Here is a 19,886-nt window from a genome sequence, read left to right as displayed (position 1 = left end):
TAAAACTGTTTTTTTTTATCCATCAGGAATAACAGTACAGTTTGATGATTTACCTTGCCGTATTCTCAATATGCAGAGCTTCAAGCACCCTGCTCCCCTGCCTCTATTTCATAAGACAGCAAATTTTCCATGTCACGTGCTGCTTACCCCAGCCAGCCTCCAGTGCCGCGGCACGCCTCTGGCACAGCTCCTATCTCCGTGCTGAACCCGCAGTGACTGCTCTGTAGAAGCAGCAGACGTGGTGCTACATTAAATTTCAAGTTGCACGTTGCATCCCCGTGTGGATCCAACTCCCCAGCCCCGGTGCAACGGGGCGCAGAGCTGCACTCCCCTCCCTGGGGGCTGTGCCAGGCCAAGTCTCAGCCCCCGCGTCTCCAGACAGGGGCTGCAGCAGACGAGGCTGGCGATGTCTCTCCCAGAACTGTGTCCACAGCCAGGTAGACATCACCTCCTCTATTCAGAACAGAGTGCTCATTTTGCTGCTCAGAAGAGCACCTGCTAAGCCGAAATTATTCCAGCTGAAAGTCAGCATCGGCATCTGATGCCAAAAACTCTGAAATTGCATTTCATTATTGTTATTTCGAATCCGAGGCGCAGTGCCTGCTTCTCAACACGCAGGCAGCGACAGCAGCACAGTGGATTCGTTCAAGCCCCGTCTCTGACTGGGAGGTCTGTGCCAGGCCTGCGAGATGCAATGCCATTACATCAGCCTCCCCCGTTTTGGGGAATCAGCACATTCCTCATGCTAGTCAACACCTCACAAATCACGCGAAGGAAAGGCCCTTGAGCATGCTTTGCTGGAGACGAGCGACACGTCCTAATTTGCCTTTTATTTAGATTAAAACTGTTCTCAGTAGGAAGAGCAAAACCTCGCCTGCAGCTGGAAGGCTGCCTGGCACTACTGCCAGCCAGGGCTGACCTGAAACCAGTTTGTAAACACCAACCCTAACCGGGTCCAGCAAAACAGATTAGCCAGGAAATGACAACTGGACACCTTCTCTTCTTCTTCTACTCCTTTTTCTACTCAGCACACACACCTTGGGTTTCCCCCAGAAGGATCACGCTCTGTGTGGTTTGCCTGCCCCTGCTGCAGCGCTGCCTGCCTTCCTGCATGGCGTTCACAGAACAACTCATGGCCTACAGCAAACAGCCAGGCATGCACCAAAATGCTGACAGCTCCGGCTGAACTCCCCCTCCCAGCTGCAAGCAGCTTTCAGGCAAGGTGTTTCTTTGCCTATCATACGTGTGGTAGACTGATTAAAGTTTTTCACATAACATCAGTCCCAATCAAAGCATTAACCCTAGCAGCGCATAAAGGACTCGTAAAGTTCTGCTTATCCCATTATTTTGGAGGGTTTTACAATAGATATTTAAAAAGATGCTATACAGCCTTCTAGCTGTATGGAAACCGAAGTGAAATGAAGAGTTCAGAGTCCTACAGAGGTAATCAAGTTATAATCAAGGTTGGAGAAGAGCATCAAGACAACTTTGACCATCCAACAAGAACTAGAATAGACTATTTTTAAAAGAAAATCTCTCCCCCTGCTCCATGCACCAGCTCCAGATTGCTGGTTTCACTGCTTTGGATCACAAAGAGCTGACACCCACGTGCACGCTCCGGGTGCCTTGAGGCATGGTGAAGCTAGACCTAACTGAAGATTCATATAAAACAGGATGAAAAGCCAAAGCATGGGGCTTCTCACACTTGAGACCAAGAGAAGAAGGAGTCAGGTTTCCAGATACGCCCAAGGCAGAGGCAGCAGCTGGCCTGAGCCCACCCGTTTCCAGGGCTACCCTGGGTTTGTGTGTATGTTGACCAAGAGCTATTTTCCACACAGCTCGTGGACTGTTACTCTGAAAAACCTGGAGGCCACAGTAAATGCTGAGTGAATTAGCCTCAGAGAGCTCTTACTAAATAGCGTGCAGCCAAGCACAGACTGAACAGATGGGGTAGCCAGGGCAAGAGAGGAACTACATCTACTTGCCCACCACCAGCAATGGCACTGGGAAATCCTTCCAGTGCAGCACAGTATAAACCTGCACCTTGCTGACTGAATCCATGAGTTTTCAGAAGTCAAATGATTTGTCCTAGCATCTCTCTTCTTCATACCACTGGATAAACATAAGTCATTCAAGAGACATTTGTATTTTCAGTGTTACCTCAGGACCCAGGTTTTTAATGTTGTGGGAATGAAGCAAGTGAAAGTTGCAGGACAGTTTTTGGATATGACACTTGCAGTCGCACCACACGCTCTCCACAGTGAGAAGGCAGACTGCCTCTCAAACGTAAGTGGATTGGACATCAAATACATTGTCACGCATTTTGCTGCACCATTCTGTAAGCACTTCTGCATTGCTGGTGTCTCCCCTTCCCATTTTTGCTCATTCACAGGAGAATCCTTGCCATCGTGCATGAAACGAGTAGTATAAAGGAGCACAGGTCTTGTTGAAAGATGCAGGTGCTTTCCCGCCACTTCTTGATTAAAAGATTCTGACCAGTCCTTTGGTTTCCCTAACCCTTGTCCAGGCTATTCTGTTTGAATATCAGAGAGCAGCAAGCACCTTCTTAGTTCTTCTCTTCCCCTACCCATACCAAGCATTTTAGTGCAGGCAAGGAGCTGGTCTAATAATCTGCTTTTGGCAGATCTCTGCTCAAAGTGTTCAGAGCTACAAGGAAAAAGAAAGATCAATCACCAAAACCCAGTGCCTCTTGCAGGCTAGGCTCCCTTTTCCCCTTCTCCAGGATGCAGAGGCCTGAAGGTAGACCCTTATTTGTATTCTTCACTCCTTTAAAAAATAGTAAGAGCGCTTAGAAGATAGAAGCTTATCCAAACAATGGACAAGCTATTTGTCTTCTTTGCTGTTTATGCTCCATTTAAGCCAATGTTTTATTGGGTTAACCTCTATGTGACCCGGTGAAGGGACAAGTTGTTTTCCTTGAGCTAGTCATTAGCTCAACCGTAACTGATATTCCCAAGGAGAAACTTCATTTAAGTTGAAAAAAAGAAAATCAATGAACAGATGACCTCAGGACTAACGAGCATGCTGAGCTCAGTCCCTTACCATAATCCTTCCTTCCTTGATGTCAGGATAAAGAGAAAGAAGAAAAAAAAAATGGGGGAGGAAAGCGTTTATGCACTTACCTGTGAGAACGCAATCCCAAAAGCAACTCCAGCTATAATTCCCATATTTGTCTCCATAAAACTGGTCACCAAATCGTAACAGCCCTGGAAAACAAACATAATAATTCTTTGTATAGATCTTCCCTGGCATGTACACATACATACATACCTCTCATTTAAAATGTTCTTGGGCTAGACGATGTTTTTGCTGTTATTTCCAACAATGTCACCTTTTTTTTTTCTAACAGCAATTCTGAGTGAATGATGGAATATGATGACAAAAATAGCTCTGCTTAGAAACAGACGCATCCGAGTATTTTTAACAGCTAAATGTGATGTTGCAGTCATTTTCACTCATTTTCATAGGTCGTATTAAAGAAAGACAGTTTGCAGTGATTGAATAAACATTATACCTTTGATTTGAAACCACACCAATAATGATGTAAAGTCATGTTATAACACAATACAGGTGCCAAAAATGAATAAATGATGCTGATCTCTGAATATTCCAGATGTTTAGTACAAGCACACTTCAGGTGTCCAGTAAGGCATTCTGCTTACCTTCATCAGTCAAAGGAGACCAGGCAAGGTTCTGATTGGTATGCAACCTCAAACTATCTAATGAAGTTATCAAGTGTTCTGTATGAAGCTTCCTGGTCTGTTTGCTCTAGGATATAAAATTCCCTGAGCAGCTCCCCAGACCCAATTTTCTATCTCTAGCTCAGACCCTGACTCCATCAGCTGACTTGCTTCCTCCTACCCCATCTCATGGCACACACCAATGCCAGAAAATTCATACATGTAAGCTGCCCTTCTCTTGGACAAGCTTTTTTCACATGTCCTGTCAATGTTAGCTTTACCCAAGTTTCTCCAATTGCCTACTCTGTCCTTCAAAAAAAGAGTTTGAAATTAATTTTCCTAGTTTGTGGTCCCTAAATGAATCTAAACCCATGACATAAAACTTAAAAAAAAATATTAATTTGTCTTTTATTACTAACTCATTTGCCCACATAACACAAAGCCGCATCCCAACCTTTTGCCACACTTCCCCAAAAGACCAACAACACTCTGCATAAAGTCATTCCCATGGCCTTGCATGTAATGTTATAACTTTATCCACTTTACTGGAAGTTGGAAAAAAAACAGAAATAAGAGTGAGTTCCCCTTCCCAGTTGGGACTCTAGTCCTGTACTGAAGATACATCGCTACGTTCCTCCTCCATCCACACACCACTTCTGCAAGTACTGGAAGAACTCTGCATGATTTCAGAGCATTACACTGCTTGTGAAGAGTAACAGCTAGAAGGAAAGGACAATGTCATCTGTTGCAGACAGGCCATTCATGACCTAAATTATATCATTTCTTTAACCTCTTCTGTAATATCAGAAGACATTTTATTTAATCCTGGGAGTAATGAAGTGGTAAACCTAACAGTAACTGAGGACCAGCACAGCCATAATTCAGTTCTGAAATGTTTAAGCATATGTATTAATTATGTCTTACAACACTATACAGTATGTTAGATTCAAGCTTGCATATTTAACACATCAAGCAACTATAGCTGTGCGTGTGTCGTACATATTATGAAATGAGATTAGATTTCTCAACCAGTTCTTTCATTCAGTCTGACACGCTTAATGTTCTCCTAGCTTTTCTGAAATCTGTTCTGTTCAACAGCCTTCAAGAGAAGCAACATCTAACAGCAATGGCAATTTGAGGGAGACAGAAGATCTCGTTAAAAAAACATGCAAGTGAGATAGGTGTGATCATTCTCCTCATTTGAAGACCGTATTTTCCCAAATCACAATCATCTGTTTCCTGAAGTGCACCGCATAAATAAGGCTAATTTCTCAGCCCTTGCTATGCACATGAAGAAGAGTGCAAGAAGCAGTGGTACAAATATTTGTGAAGCACTGTGTGCAAACATCTGGGTGCTGATTCAGAGGTCAGGAGTGACGATGTAGCAAGGATATGATGTTTCTTCACACATCTGTTCCTTTATTAAGATTTTTGAGAGAAATAGTTCTTGGGATTTGCTGCTAAGGAGCTCTGAAGATTAAAAACACAATATAAACTTCAATTAGCTAATCCTAATGACAGCTTTTAAAGTTAGGTATTAGTCCCATCTGATTTCAGGGATCTGACAGACTACATGATTTACACAAGGTCACCAAGCAAGTTAGTGGCAGAGTTTGCAAAGAAGACCCAGGAATGTTTTCATTCAATCCTTCAATTAGATCTTTAGCTAATCCTCTTTGGGTAACGTATCATTATTCTTCGGGCAAAACAACTCTTCCTCCAGCTTTGCTTTTTATTCCCACGCCCCTTTCAGAAACATCCCACCTTGCTCAAGAGTTAGGGACAAATCCAAGATCCGACAATTGCTAAACTTCCCCATGGCAATCAAACCCAGTAATGAGGTCAGCTGCCTCCCGAGGAATCAGCAGCTCTCTTCCAGCAGGTGACTTGGGCGTTAGACAAGAGGGAGTCTGAGGAGCAAGCATGACTGCAAGCGAGTCACTGGCACGACTAACACAAGTTCCCTCATCCCACAGCTGCTCCCTAGACATTTGCAGGTGTCCTTTGCCAAGAGGAACTCACAAATGGACGGGGATTCCTCTGTGCATGCAGAGCATGGGGAGTAAGCCTGGCACTTTTGGGAAACACCAGACTGGTAGTGGGAATGCAAGCAACACCTGCACTGCTATGCAGGCAGGAAAGGGTCAAAGAGCATGGCCATCCCCAGACAGATCCCTTGTTAGAGGACAAGGCAGTCTCTGAGGATGCACACACACACCAGAAAGCTTTCCTGCCGGGGATGCTGGCTGCGCTGCACATCCCATAGATCCACACCAGTCCTGTCTCTGACTGTCTTCCCACTTTTACAGAAACAAAAAAGTTGCTACAAGTTCATAAAGTGCGAACGAAAGGAGTTGCTCATCCTAGATATTCTACATCTATCCTATACATAATCCTTGCAACCCAGCAAGATTACTTTGCTGGTGACGACTGTGAGTTTCATAACAGATGGACGTCACTACTGTTCCAGGTACATCTGCGACAAGTGGCTCTCATTAAACTATTACAGAAAAGAAAGTGGTTAGAAAAAGTCAGTGGGAAATAATAATCTATTATCCTTTCCTTTTTTTTAGTACATGCTAGAAAATGTCCACTTGACTGCTTTGAAAAAAAAAAAAGATGTTGCAGGCCGTGCTCAGCCACCACTTCAGCTTTCTGATCTATAGGTGACTGAGGTGAAAAAGACAGAAACAGAAAGCAGAGAGGCATTTCCGTATTTCCCCTGCTATCTACTCAAGACATTTTCTTCTTTTTTCCTTTTTTTTTTTTCTTTTTTCTGTGCAACACTGAAAACAGAAACAGCAAGGCAAACAGTTCTGAAGTCTGAGGTGTGCTGCAACTTAGCTTGGTGGTTTGGCTACAAATTCATTAATTTTATCAATACATTGTCTGTTGCTTTTCTTGCAAATCTGAAGTAGAAAGAAAGAACTGATGATGCACCAGCAATTAAAGGAAAAACCTGAGCTGTACTTCTGCAGTCCAGTGCCTGTGATATATGCTGTATTGTTTTCCCTTTATTCCTCCCTTTCCTTGTGCTTTCTGTATTTTTATTCCCCAATTATTCATTTTCTTCCTCTATTTCCAACCTGCTTTCCCAGTCCTGTGCTGTTTTCCCAATCTGTTCCTTCAGGTGACCCCAAGCTGTGCTTTGATTGCAGTGGCACGCGTTCAAAGATTTTCTTAAGAGCCACTGCTCAACGTACCCACACAAACATACACTTGTCAGTCATCCCTATTTTCTCTGGGATGACAATTATGCAGTGTCATTTCTAGTAGCACTTCTAGCACTGAAATTTCAAGTAGACCATAAGCAAGAGTAAAACCTGTCCTTCCTTTCACCTAGACACATCTTTCTTCTGAACAAAAAAGCACAGCATTCAGCAGGAGAGCGCAGAGAAGCACTGAATGACCTAGCTTTCAAGGGCAGCCAAATGCACGTGCTGCACACACTCCTTTGCCTGATCAGCACTGCTCCTGTGTGCAGAGCTGTACCTGAATCAGTTATGAGGAACGGGAACAAATTTCCTTCTCATCAGCAACGTCACCACAACTGGTCATTGGAGAGAAGTCAGCTTAAGGAATCTGAAAGCAAGTGAGGAGCAAAGCCCACTCTTACCATCATCCTGTCCCAAAACACATCCTAACCAGCCAAACGCTTGAAACTAAATGCCACTGTTCCACTGAGGTACTGGATGGTTTCACAACAATTGCCCCTGGCACAACGTTACTAGTACCTTCTGGTTTACTTTAGTGGCAGCCACGGTCATATTGCGCAGATCCTGAGTGTTACAGTCACTGGAGTTCATGCAACAGCTTGTAGGGATGCCATGTTTGAAGAAGTAAGGGCTGGTGCTCCAGTTGGTATAGCTCTGAATGCCACAGCAGCTCAGCTACAAGAAAAAAGAGGCAGATTAAAATAATTAATAAAAAAAAAAAAAAAAACAAAAAAAAAACAAGCACAGAACTGAAACTAGTACAAAATCATCACTGCCCACTTAAACTCGTAAATAAAATAAAGGCAGGTTCTCTCCAGATTTGAAAAGTAAATACTAATCCCCACTATTTATCTATTTATCAAAAAAGTGATTAAAAAAGTGTCCGGATCTCCCATCAGGAAGACAGGAACAGATGAACTACTAGGAAGAGGCATCTTACGAGAAGAGCTATTATTTGTAACATTTAACAAAGGTCTAGTCATGAAGCCATCTTTTTTACTGAAGCCATCTTTTTTTTTTCTTTTTTGCTCATTTATTTATTGGGTGAAAGATGGTCCTGGAAATTCAAGACAGAGCCTCACCATGTGGTCATAAATATGACCTTAAAACCCCAAAATGTTATAAAGTATTAAAATGAACACAGACGGGGTCAAAGCAGTACGAATTCCTCAGGTAAAGCAAACTTCCTTAACTCACCAAAATAATTTCTAGGAAATTTCACTGAGCTGTGAATAGGAAATCATATGTTCACAGAGTGTGTCTATAAAATCAGCTGAAAAAACATAAGTCGGGAAGGATGTTCTGCTCTAGATGCTAAACCAGAAGACTGTCATTCAAAGATATGGAGCATGTGCTGAATTCTCTGCATGAAAAAGGCTTATAAACGCAGCTCCTGCGAAAACAGAGCTACAAACGGCGTGAACATTTTGATATGACAGAAACACCAGACAGTTACTCGGAACTATTTAGTTTAGCCAACTCCAAGGAATGAGAAATCCCAACAAAGAGTTAACGTTTCGCAAACAGGCGATCTGACAGCTGAATATACTCTATTTAGAGCAGCACTATAGTCTGCCGGGCTGGAGGAGCCAGGTTAGGGCAATTTCAAACGTGCTGAGGGGCTCTAAATAACAGTTGTCATCTCTAGGACAGACCTAGAAGCCCTCTCAATACAGTTACATTAAAATTTCATCCATTTGGCAAGTTCCAATCCTACGAAAAGCCAACTGGCTCAAAACATGTACTGTGAGCTGCAGGGACATCTTTTGGCTATGGAATAACTTCCTGTGAGAATTTAAATGTGAATTTTACTGCCCTTTGCTCCAGTCGGTGGACTTGGCCCCGTGTGTTTGGCCACTTCAGATTAGTTTGGCCAGGCTGCAGCATTTGCTCATGCTCTACTCTCTGCTGGAAGGCACAGAAACCTCCCATTGCTCTGTCACTGCACCCCTCAGGTCCCAGAGCCACATTTATCTTTCCCTTCAGACAAAATACACTCAGTTTCTTCCCTTATCTCATTAAGTCTCCTCTGCCAGCCCCTCATTGTGCTTGCAAACAGAACAGCTGCAGTTGATCAGCGATGCAAGATGCTAGATTACAAAATCCTGTCTGATCCAGCTCAGATTTATAACATTTTATAATCCTATTGACAGATTTCCCTGAAGAATAAGGGCTGCCCACTTTCCACCACAGATAAAACTGGCTCCTAAATGTAATTCAAGCTCTGGGTGAACCACAAGCAAGAAGGATGGGCCCCATCTTTACTGGACAGCTTGTACTGAGCTCATTACAATTTAGCCATCTTGTACAAGCATGTCAGTTGAAATACTTTTTCTTTCGATCAGTTTTGCCACTCTCTAATTTGGGCTTACATCAGTTTGTCTGAATCAATTGTAAAACGTTTCCATGCCATTGGTACATGTTTTTTAACATAGCCCAGGCACAAGATTAGAGGTAATTGCAATTGATTTGACGAAACAACAGAATTAAGAGCATACCAGCACGGTGCTGTTGCAATACTGGTTTTGAAATATCGCCATTTGGTATCTTCTGGTGCCTTGGGCATGGTACCCAGCAAATCTCCCAAACAAAGCAGGGTGTTCTTGGAGAGACTAACTACTCTACGAGTAGCAGATGTTCTGGGCAAAACCTATTTTTACTGGTGCGTATGGGGAAGTTCCCATTGACTTTGTCAGGGCAGCATGTCCTCTCAAGCATTCAGAAACCTGATTTCTTACAGCAAAAACTTGCCCTGCAACCAGACAGGGCTATCATCAGAACTGGGGAGCAAGACCAAACCTTAAATGCTGCATTTTGCTTCCAAAATACAGCTTGCAGTCATCAGCACATCCTGCTCTGTGATCAGATCTGAAGGTATGCTTTGTCTCTACCAGTCTACTCATTTTTAATCTCCACATTTCAGACTTACGCTTTCCTGTACGTTATCCACTGCATGGCTCCGCTCATCGTTCTTGTTGTAATTCTGGATTGCTTCAGTGTATGTCCTAAGGAAGGTATCCTTGATCTAAGAGGGGAAAAACAAAACACAACAAAACAAAACAACAAACCTGCCCACTCGAAAAAACACAAAGCGTAACATCCGAGGCACTCTTTCCAGGAAACAAAAGCATTTCTAAGCTGAACAAGGCAATGAAACCACCCCTTCACACTCTTCCTGAAGTATGCTTTCAGAGACAGCAGAGCTCCTTCTTAACCCTCAGGAGTCCACTCATGGTATTTCCCAAGTGGGGCCTATCAGACTTGGCCTCTTCCAAGAGCACCACCCTAGCACACTGCTTTATATTTTTAAAAACAGAATTCTGACATTTTGGGTGTTAATGTAAAAACACTGCGCATTGAGCAGGTTATTGGGAGGCCCGGGAGATGTATGTACTGGTTCAGTTGAATGGGGGCTCTCTAGAAGGAAAACCAGACAGCAAAAGGATGGCTCCACGAATCCCACTTCAAAGCAAATGCTTCGGAATCACAAATCCTTGGCATATGTAACGGGATCGAGGAGATCCCATGCTGACAGCTTCAGACCACATAGCTCAGGCTTTAAACATTCTTGAGACTGAGAGAAAATTGTTGGTTTTGAGGATTTTCCTTCCTTTGCAAGACAAGCAGCAGAAGTAGCTGCAATCAAGAAAAGCGTAGAAACGTGACCACTGAAGGCACACCAGAATCGTTAGTGGTTAACCAGGGAAGTCCCTTAAGAAACACGGGGACGATATGGAGAGGAAGCAGGTGGATGTATCACAACCCGCTAAAGGTGCTAGGAGAAGTCAAGCTTGCCAGGTGACCAAAAACGGATCGGAAAATGACTTATCCTATAAGAAAGATGCTTTTTCCCCAAATACTTTGCTCCAGCACTGTGTTTGAAGGAGGCTTCATGCTTCCCTCTGCTCAAGGGGGATCTGCCTGATGGGAGCTGGAGCTTGCTTGGACTCCTTGGCACAGCACATGAAAATGACCCAGAAGCCATCAACGTTACTAAGTGTGCCCTGAGGAGCCAGGTGGGCACCGAGTGCCTTGAGTACATCACCTGGGCACACAATGAAAACGAGACCTTTCACTAAACATCAAGCAGGTGTGAGGCAAGGAGCAAAATTATGAACAGTTGGGGTTATCTTCCCAGCTACGTTGCTTTGGTGCCCAAGGAGATTACACCCACAGCAAGGTGGGGGACAGAGCTATGTCAGAAAGCCAAAAATACCAGTTTGTGCAAAGGAAGGGAAAGGAAGCAGTCTGCACTTCTCTGCCAGACAGACCCAGCCAGGAGACAGAAGACAGGGGCCTCAGAAGAAACCACGAATCCCCTGATACAGTAAACGTTATCCCCAGCACCGAAGGCCATTGGGGAAGGAATAAAGCTCTCTCAGGTGAAGAAGGTCAAGCACATTGCTGCAAAAGGTACTTCAGTTGGGTGGTAAAGGGGATGCGTGGCAGATGCTTTGGTCAACCCAGGTGGCTGTGACCTTCGCAAGAGATTTGCCTCTGCCAACAGGGAGCAGCAGTGTCACGCCGAGGCTGCCACCACGGTTTAGGCCCGATGACATGGCACCTTCAGCAGGTGGGCAGGTCTTTCAGGTTCAGACTGAAAAACATCCACCACTCACAAGGGTAGACACCAGAAAAGCCTGTACCAAGGGAATTTTCACATTGAAAGAGGAGACTAGAAAAGCAGTTAATACAAAAAGAGACAAAGAAGGTCTCTGGGGTTGTTCTGGTTCAGTATTAACAGCATGTAGGTGTATGGACTTAAAACCAGAGACAGACCTGATTAGAGTGGATAAAGCAGAAGTGCTACTACAAATCTAGACCGTCATGTGTCTCTAAAGCTTCTTCCTGTCCCAGTTTCCTACCTCATGCTATTTCTAATCTCTCCCTATTCTCAGTATAGAAACACAATCCCATTCCACATCCTCTCCCCGCCCTCCTCCCTCCACTCCCCCGCAAAGAAAAAGATTTACAATACATCAAGTCTGATCTGACGTAAAAGTGCTCTCTGCCTTACATAAGCAAGTGCTTGGCTGGCTGAAGAAGCTGTGTTTAAGAAAAGATCTGGCCTGTTTTGCAGTCTTCAGCATATGTAAAAGAGTAAAGATCTTACATGATGTACACACACACAAAAAATGATAGCTCCGGAGTAAATATCAGACAGCTGAGGCCAAGAGCTTTGGCTCAATCCCTTCATTTGGAATCGTATCATTTTTTAAGAGCTGCACACGTTATTGTTGAACATCGGCCGCATCCCTGGAGATGCAGATGGAGCTGCCGAGCTCAGCGACCTACAAATCGTCCACGCTCCAGGGCACTTCTCAGCAGCTCCTGCCCAGGGAGGCACTGCCACATGCAACCTCAGCACATTTCCACCTACCTCGTGGCGAAACACAAACCCTGAAATGCCAGCCACTAGCTCAGCCAGGAACACCAGGGATAAGAACATGGCATACTGAAAAGAGAGGAGGCAAGAGATGTCAGAGTATTACAGGCTTTTGTCTCAGCACAAATACTGCTCAGTTATCACATGAAATTTAAATTAAACTTTCTGATCTAGACACCCTTTAAAGACATGAATAAACGTATTTTGGAGATGATACCCAGGTTACTGCATGAACATATTTTATGCATTTATGCAACTCACAAATTATACGCATTGTCTAAGTGCTAAGTTTTCTGACCCCGTATTGTTTAGCATTTTCATATAAATTAAAACACATTCACATACCAGAAACAGATCACAAGCCACTAAGGTTTTGATCTTGCAGGAAGGAATACAGACTCTTTTTATTTGTATGGCACTCTGCTAAAGTAAATAGGCTTCCCCAGGTGTTTTGGCTCATGTTTATCTATCTCTTGCTGCTAGATTGGGATTTCCAGCCTGACTCCTGAAGTTTCTCAAATGAATGAACTGACTGACTTCACGGGAAATACTCTCATGGTTATAGTAGACAGATGCCCCATATAGTTTGCTGAGCCAAGGCCCGTGTTTGGATTTGGGAGCAGCATTTGGATTCAGAGCTAAATAAACCTTGGAAACAGTGGCTTTCAGTGTAGCCACTCACAAACTATTAAAAATACATCTAGGCCAAAAAAAAAAAAAAAAAAGAAGGTAAAAAAATGCAAAGTAGGGTGGTAAAATTTGAAGCTGGGGCTTAATCTTCTCATGGGAAAATGCCTGTTTTCTCCATGTGCTAAATAACTCAACAGTTATTTTAAAAAGAAAACATTTTAAATTAAATTCAGTCCTAATAGGATTTAATGGAAAGAGGGAAATTTATTTTTAATAGAAGGTTGTTAGGGAAGGGAGGACAACAGTGAAGACAACTAGAAAAACAATTCTCTGCAACTAATACTGCTGTCAAATCTCTTCTGTATTCCATTCAGGAAAGAAGTAAGATTTTGAAATATTTCTCATGTGTACAATGAAAATAAACCTATGTGTTTGGAACAGCAACATGCCACACTAAGCTAGGGGACATACCTTAAAACAGGCTACACGACTAACAGAGCAACTAGCAGAGCCTGATTTCCTATGGATTTATATATTCTTTCACACTTTCCCATCTGGACTGCAGTAACTCTGACAAGCCTCCACGCACACCCTGACAGCACATCACCAGCAAGAGACAGCAGTGGTGCACCTGCAACGGTGTTAGGTACATGCCGACTGGCCATCCACACGTACCCACCGCTCAATCTGCAGCTCCTGCCTCTCCCCTGCTGTGCCATCGCTTTAGAAAATTAACTCCCTTTAGGATGTCCTTTTTAAAGCCCGCTTCACATCGGAGAAGAATCGTCTCATCTCCTCAGGAAATCAGCCCTAAAATGGCATGGCAGCAGATGCATCTACTGTCAAGCCCTTTTCCACCATGTCAGCGTTTCACAAGTGGTATTTCCACCCTTCAAATCATTACACGTTTTACATTTCACTCTTGAATATTCCTAGGAACACGGTTCATGATATAGGTTTGTTTAACTGCTAGCAACTTTGCATTTCAAGGTGAGCTGGAAAACTTGGACAGAAACTTGTAGCAAGAGAGGTTAAACTGGTTAAGGTGGCTGCTGTACCTCAGCTTAGCATACCTTGACTCCACGGTGCTTTTGAGACGTGGAAAAACATACAGTACAGAGCTGTGCTGTCTGGGGTTGACTTACTTCATTCCGGTGAGTGTCAGGAAAAAAGCAAGACTGGTGTGCATTTAGAAGGTACCAAATATTTTTCCACGGATTTCACATCAGAGACCCCTTTAATCTACATTTCAAATAAATTTTACATTTATGGTGCTGTGAGCACTTTTAAGATTGTAAATACACCTGTCTGGCTCACAGAGACACAGAACGACCGTAGAACTGCTCGCAGAGCGGCACTTTACCCTTGCTCCCAACCACGGATTGGCCTGCATGCTGCGCAGTAGCGAAATTCATTCAAACTCAATCAACAACTGGTTTTGGCAAAGACTTTTTTTCGCTTCTTTATCCAAAAGACACACGTGTTGAACATTAAGACCCATAAAATCTAGCGCATGTGCCTAAAAAAACATGTTAACATCTGGCGAAGCTTGGGGCAGGAGCGGGAAATCATAATAGGTTGACAAAGCCTCTTCCCCTCTCCCATACGGCACCTTGGCGTCCTTACCAGTTTCAGCATCCATGGGCTGCCGCGACAAGTGGCAAAGCAGCCGAAAAGCCCGAAGACAATGATGGTGGTACCCGTTCCGATGAGCACGTAGGGAGCATTGGTGGAGTTCTCAGCGATGAGAGAGATGTACGTGCCTAGAGTGAGCTTGCCCCAGACGCCCACTGCGAGAAGGATAACACCTGTGATCTGCAAAGGAAGGGGAGAAAGCTGTCAGTGAAGGCATCCAAATCCAGTGCACAGTGATCCTGAAGAGCTCCGTTGGTGCTGTTGTGTTGGCAGAAGGGAGCTGCAAGACTTTTACTGGCTCCAGAGGGATGCACAGAGAAAATTAATTTCCAGTCTCTGGAGATGTTACATTACGGCTGCCATTGGAAGACAAACATCTAGGACTAATCACTGCAAGGCTGATGATTGCCAAGGGAGAGTGCAGTGCTTGCGCATAGCCCCTCTCTGTCTAGAAACAGGCTCTCTGCTCCTACAGCATGCCAAGAGAGGTGGCCAAGGCCATCATTCTTACCAAAAGCCAATAATAACTGCCCATACCTCACACATCCCGACTTTTGCCACAAAAACTACCTGGACAACAAAACTTGCTACCTCCTGTCCTGTCCTTTTTTAATCTGAAGTGCTCAGTTTCAGGAATGCAAGCATCCCTTGCAGTGCATTGCCCTTGAAGCTGAGCCTTCCCCGCTCCCATGCACAGCAAGCGAGACCCCTGGCCACACAGAAGCTTTCCCCCTCCAAGCACATGGCCTTGGGGGTACCCAGCTTCATGCCTAAAATGTGAAGACGATGCCCACACCCCCAAAACCCAGTGGGCATGCATGGATAGCAAGAAGAATTGTGATATTTTTAATTAATTGAAAAGCATTAAGACAGTCCTGAGCACCAGGCCTGCAGACACTGCCTGACCTCCTCCAAACCACTTTCCAGCTCCTGAAGGCCACTACCAAGGGGCTGAAATGGAAGAAATGCCCTGACAGTATTCTTTTGTGTGCTTTCCAACTTCTCCCTTGTGGACATCTTTATACTGCTGTGAAAACTTTTAATGCCCCGCTGTCACACCAGGGCTGCCCTGCGGTTGTTTATGGAGGGGACTGGTGCTGGCAGGTGTGTTGCACAAAGCCGAGCTACTTCGTTAGATCTCTTTCAGCCACTTTTCATAAAGGTTGATGTGAATTAATTCAAGGAAAACCTTCTCAAAGCAGAAAGGAAAGCAGTTTCTTGGCTTTTTATACCCAGGCTCGCTCAAAAAACCCACACAGAGTGCACCCTTGTCACTGTCTTCCCACCGGGTCATTTCCACTGTCTTGCTGCTCAGTATTAGCAGGTGAAGGAGCCTGTCATCTTTTCTGAATGTTTCTGACAGAGTCACAGCAAAGCTGCTCTGATGCTGCTCTGATGCTGCTGAGGTGCAGCACTTCTGCTCCTGAGGGAACCGCATTGAGCGGAGCTGCTGAACGATCAGAGCCACGCAGGGAAAATGCCAGGAGGAGAGAGGATACAGAATAGGTGCTACGAAGAAAGATATTGGAGAGGGATGTTGGGGGGAGGAATGGAGTGGAAGAAGCGAAGCCAAAAGAGAGAGAGAATAAGGAGAGAAACCGAAGGAGAGGAGGCCAAGCAGAGAAAATTGAATTAATGTCTCCTCAGAGGGAGGAGAGCCTTTCCATAACAGAGCAAATCATCTCATCTGGCAATTTTAACACTTCTTAGCTCATTCTCTTCCTTCTCCCACCACCTTTCGGAGCTGTAGGGAAAGAAATGCCCCCACTTGGCTCCCATCCACAGCACACCAGGGTGCAGCACTGCCAGAGAAACCCGTCAATTCCTGCGGTTTCCCGAAACCTCCCCTTCTGCTCCCGACCTGCCGCAGGTGTTGGTATTTCTGTCACACCTCCAGAACAGGATTAGCAAAGATTTCTGCTCCCCTGCCCACAGGGGAGTTAAGAGCAAATCCAACTCCTCTTCATCCCTCAGTGCAGATCTGTGGAAAGTGCTGAGTCCTCGCTGTTGCGGCCCGTCAACCAACAATTTAACGTCAAAAAAAAAAAAATCACCACGTAGCTTATGTAACCACAGGCATCAAACACCTCCTGAGTTTAGTCCCATCCCTCCGCAAAGCCCTTCAAGGAAAGGAGCATCTCTCTCTCTGCTCCTATACAAAAGCTTGTTCAGACAGTCCAGATTAGCAGGTTAAAAGCAAAGCCAGCAAGCGAGCTGTGAGGGACTCCGAGGCCCAAAGAACAAATGTTGGTTTCTTGCCTCCAGTGGGACAAAGGTCTGGTTTCTGCGCCTGAGCTGAGCTGCTGAAAGTTTTACCACTGTCCTCGGGGAGAAGTAAAAGCAGCCTCTGCTGCCAAAACAAACAAGCGGCTTCACATTGGAAAGAGAACTCCAGCCTGGCAATAAAAAGCATTTGTATTCTGCTATTTGAAACAATTACTAACCCTTTACTATGTGTTTTAAGAGTCTGGTTTCCCTGTACCTCCAGGGGGCCTATCCATTTTACGATATACAAAGACTTTGGGAGAAAAGGAGCAAAGTCTATTGGCGGCTCATTCCCCTTTTGTTTCTTAGTAGAGCTCTGGTGTAGATGGGTTTAAGGAAATCCTGCATCGGGGGTGAGGCCTAAAATCCCAGCAAATCTCACTGTGCAGAGGGATGGGAAGTTTCCTGAGCGAAGTGCTGCAGACACCCTTGGGCTGCAGTCATGCAGCTTGGAACTGCGCTCATGAAGAGGAAAAAACAGAAGACTTCCTTGCAGATATTTTACTGACCTTTATTTAACAGAGCACGAGTGGCAGTCTGACCAAAGCCCACTTCCACCCAAAGGCAAACCTCATTTCCGTATTTTTGAGATACACTTTTTATCCCTATCTCTCTGTTCCATCACATAATCGAGGGAACAATCAATGTACCAGCTTCTTTTTTTTAGGTTTGTTTTCTTTAAAAGCAGGAGGGACATTCATGGCAGGAAGGTCTAACAGAAAACTCACAGTACCTCCTGCAATGCACGGTCTCCCCCTCATCTGCCCTGCTCCCTTCCCTTCCTTTCAGACCATTATCACACATTTCAATGGGAAAAAAAAATAAAAAATCTAAGGCTGAATGTCCTGCCATCAAAGCACACTAAAAAGCCCTTTTAAATAAATTAGGAAAGTTTGATACAAACACAGGAGCTGGGTTTGAGGGGAGCACGCCCCACAGCGCTGAACGCGGCACCCTGCTCACCGCCACGCTGGGATGTGGAGCCAGCAGCAATGCTGGCAGCTGTACTGCAGGGAAGCTGTGAAACTTTGTCAGGTTGCTCACGAGGGAGATTATCAGGGCATCTAAGAGTCACCTCAAACAGGCAACACTATGAAGGTGAAGACTTGGGAATCAAACAGGATACCAGGATGCTTTAGCACTCCCAAACCTAGCCATTTGCATTCCCTTGGACTCCTCAGCATCCCTTAAAAACAAATACACAGAGTAAAAAAATAAAAATAAAAAATAACAACAACAACAACAACAAAACAGTCAAGGAAAGGAGGGTCCATTTTTCTTTAGCTCACATCCCAGACTAGAGATCTACAGAAAGGCAAACTGTGCAACTAAGCTACCCCACCCTCCACTATATAGAATTACGGTTCTTCCAGTTACTTCTTGCAAGTACCTCCTTAATCAAGGCAGGCTGATTCACTTCTCTGGTGCCTCCCTAAAACAATGGTAACATCATTAACTTCACGGGGTTCTTGTACAGCTTTAATATCTGCAGTGCTCCAACGTCCAGGTGAAAGATGGCATCTTCCTCCTGTCACTCAAAAGCTACCAAGAACTGCAAATCTGCAAACAGCAAAACTGAAACAACAGTGGCAAGCAGCTATATATATTTCAGATTTCTCTGTTATTCAAGGAAGGAAAACATTCGTACTCATTGGGAGACTCAGGCTGGCTCTGTCAGCTTTTAGTCAGTAGGCTTCAAAAACGTTGAGAGCAAGGGTGTTCAGAAGTACCCTTGTTCTTCCCAAGGCTCTGCTCATTATGAAATCAGACATTTTATATATATGAGCCAGGAAATTTTAGATTTCATGGGAGAAAAAAAAAGTACCTTTTTATTTGAGATATAGGGTCTTACTCGTGTGTGCTTGTGCATGCATGTATTTTTTTCTCCCTGTAGAGTTAAGCAAATCATCAAGATAAACAGTAGCAGATACATGCATATGAGAATACGTTGTCCCCTGGAGATGTGCACAATACTTAGCTATCCTAGCAGACGCAGGACAGTCACTACAAACCTTTTAGAGCCCACCAGAGCCACAGTTCAGATTCCACAGCCACGTTACACCTAAACACCTGCAAAAGCTGGCACGCATGGGGCAGGAGAGCAGCAGCAAAATTTGTCCTTTGTGTGGGCCTGCTAAGAATTAAGCTTCGTCTTGGAAATGGGATGATGTTCCTGGCAACCTGCATTCTCTGCTAAGGTTTGGCTAAGACAGACAGTGCAGTGCCTATTCCCAAGCATGTCCAGACCCGAGCTCCTTGGCAGACAGAGAAAAAAAACTACAGTGCTTCTGACCAGAGATCTGGAGTGGTACAGTACAACAAGGCCATCCCACCATGGCTCTGGGTGGCCTCGCCAGGCCTCAGCCCCATCTTACGCAGTGTCAGCTGTGACAAATGTAAGGTGACAGGAGACTGGCCTGGCCACTGCCTGTTTGCCCTCACGGCCTGACAGCCGTGGTGGGCCTGCCCCCTCCCTTTCTATTACAGATTAATAGAAAGCAAAAGCCCGAAATATCAGCTTAAGAGAAAGCAAAAGAGCAAAACCCCAACATGGCAGGTTTCAAGGCCCTTCCCATGCACCCTCAGATTTTACAAGAGCTTTGGTTTAAACCGTAGTAGTCCACACCCAGATAAAACAGTCACGGTGCCAGGGAAGGCCTGACTTATGGGTGCTCAGGGCAAGCCCAGTGCGCACAGCCAGCCTCCAGAAACTCGGACAAGCTTCATGCCCACGAACAGGCTCGCATGCTGCGTGTTAGTGCCGACTTTTGTCAGCTCTTTTTAATTCTTGCAAATTGCCCTGCCTCTCGCGCGCAGCAGGGTGTTTAATCTATTTTGACGGATGCTCCCTGTTTGCATACATTTCTAGGACAAAGCGCTCCGTTTAGGCTCCTGACGTATGGCTCTCTTCTTCCTGCCTCACACGCAGCTGCCGTCAGTCAGGGAAGCGCGAGGGCCTCGTAGCCTCGTATTAAATCCTGTTTGGGGAGTGACTGTTACTTCTGATTCACCCTAATTCAGGATTTTGTCTGTCTGTTGTCACCCTAAATGTGC

The 19,886-nt window shown here is 44.8% G+C and overlaps 1 protein-coding gene across 1 annotated transcript in view; it reads right to left on the bottom strand.

Moving 5' to 3' along the window:
* TSPAN7 (tetraspanin 7) overlaps positions 1-19,886 on the bottom strand; it is an 82,700-nt gene that overhangs the window by 4,287 nt on the left and 58,527 nt on the right. The window contains exons 2-6 of the mRNA XM_084286693.1: positions 14,559-14,747; positions 12,297-12,371; positions 9,846-9,941; positions 7,436-7,591; positions 3,144-3,227 (exon numbers count right to left, since the gene is read on the bottom strand). Of these exons, the coding sequence (XP_084142819.1) occupies positions 3,144-3,227; positions 7,436-7,591; positions 9,846-9,941; positions 12,297-12,371; positions 14,559-14,747 (600 nt within the window). The remainder of the gene's footprint in view (positions 1-3,143; positions 3,228-7,435; positions 7,592-9,845; positions 9,942-12,296; positions 12,372-14,558; positions 14,748-19,886) is intronic.

This window comes from Netta rufina (assembly GCF_964035555.1).
Source record: "Netta rufina genome assembly, chromosome: 1".
Classification (NCBI taxonomy): Eukaryota; Metazoa; Chordata; class Aves; order Anseriformes; family Anatidae; genus Netta; species Netta rufina.
This window is presented reverse-complemented; position numbering and strand designations above follow the sequence as displayed.